This window comes from Colobus angolensis, unplaced genomic scaffold, assembly GCF_000951035.1.
Source record: "Colobus angolensis palliatus isolate OR3802 unplaced genomic scaffold, Cang.pa_1.0 Scaffold44, whole genome shotgun sequence".
Taxonomy (NCBI): Eukaryota; Metazoa; Chordata; class Mammalia; order Primates; family Cercopithecidae; genus Colobus; species Colobus angolensis.
Window position 1 is genome coordinate 6,464,695 of NW_012117821.1, and position 990 is coordinate 6,465,684.

The 990-nt window shown below is 44.1% G+C and overlaps 1 protein-coding gene across 2 annotated transcripts in view; it reads right to left on the reverse strand.

Annotated features, from left to right (window-relative positions):
* The window catches only part of PDCD11 (programmed cell death 11), a 59,970-nt gene that overhangs the window by 26,460 nt on the left and 32,520 nt on the right, over positions 1-990 (reverse strand). For both annotated transcript variants that reach the window (XM_011957353.1, XM_011957352.1), the window contains exon 21: positions 638-700. In XM_011957353.1, coding sequence (XP_011812743.1) covers positions 638-700 — 63 coding nt within the window. The remainder of the gene's footprint in view (positions 1-637; positions 701-990) is intronic.

Consider the following 990-nt stretch of genomic DNA (forward strand, 5'->3'; position numbering starts at 1 on the left):
AGGATGGTCTCGATCTCCTGACCTCGTGATTCGCCCGTCTCGGCCTCCCAAAGTGCTGGGATTACAGGCTTGAGCCACCGCGCCCGGCCAAGCCTTTCTTAATTAAGGTCATATGCATCTAGCTTTATTCACTAAGGGTCTATCAATCTGAGCGGCTGGGTTCTTTTAGAGAACTCCTTGTTCTCCTCCCCACACAGTATCTTATGGAACACTCTTCTCTACAGAATCTACCCCAGCATGACCTGAAATTCTAGCTCAGCTTCCAGCCCACCAAGCAGTCATCCAGGTTGAAATAACAGATATTCTTGGATACATTTTGCTTATTTAGGGAATTACTGGGTTATAGAAAATTGGGTTAAGAGCAAAAATGTTTCTTTTTGTGACATGCTGACAAACAGAACTGAAACCAGGCTTTAAATTGGTAATTAAAACCTATACACAGCTTTTGCATTAATTTTCACATGATCCCTCTAGCCCTAAGAGAACCAAATATCCCCACTGGAGAAACAAGAAAACTTGGACAGAGAAAGGCAAAAATAAATCCTAACACTGGTAAAATCAAGATTCTAACTCAGGATTCCTAATTCCAAAGCCCAGTGCTCCTTCCATAAGACAGTGCTGCTAACGTCCCCCTCACCTTGGCCGAACACTCAGCTCCGGGATGGTTCGAACAAATCTGGGGTGACTTATTGGGAGAAACCTGGAGAAACAAATAAGCTGAATCATTTCTCTTCATCTCTGTAACACAGTAATCTGTAGGTCAGGATTTCTCTCTACTCTCCACCAAACCAAGCTCACAAAAGCACCCTGTTCCACTGTCACACCACCACTGAAGGGAGATGTGTCAGGCTGAAAGTTTCCATCCCCAACCTTTGCAGTTAATAGTAAGGAGCAGGTTCATCTGATCTTTTTTTTTTTTTTTTTTTTTTGAGACAGGGTCTCACTGTGTCACCCGGGATGGAGTGCGGTGGCACAATCTCAGGTCACTGC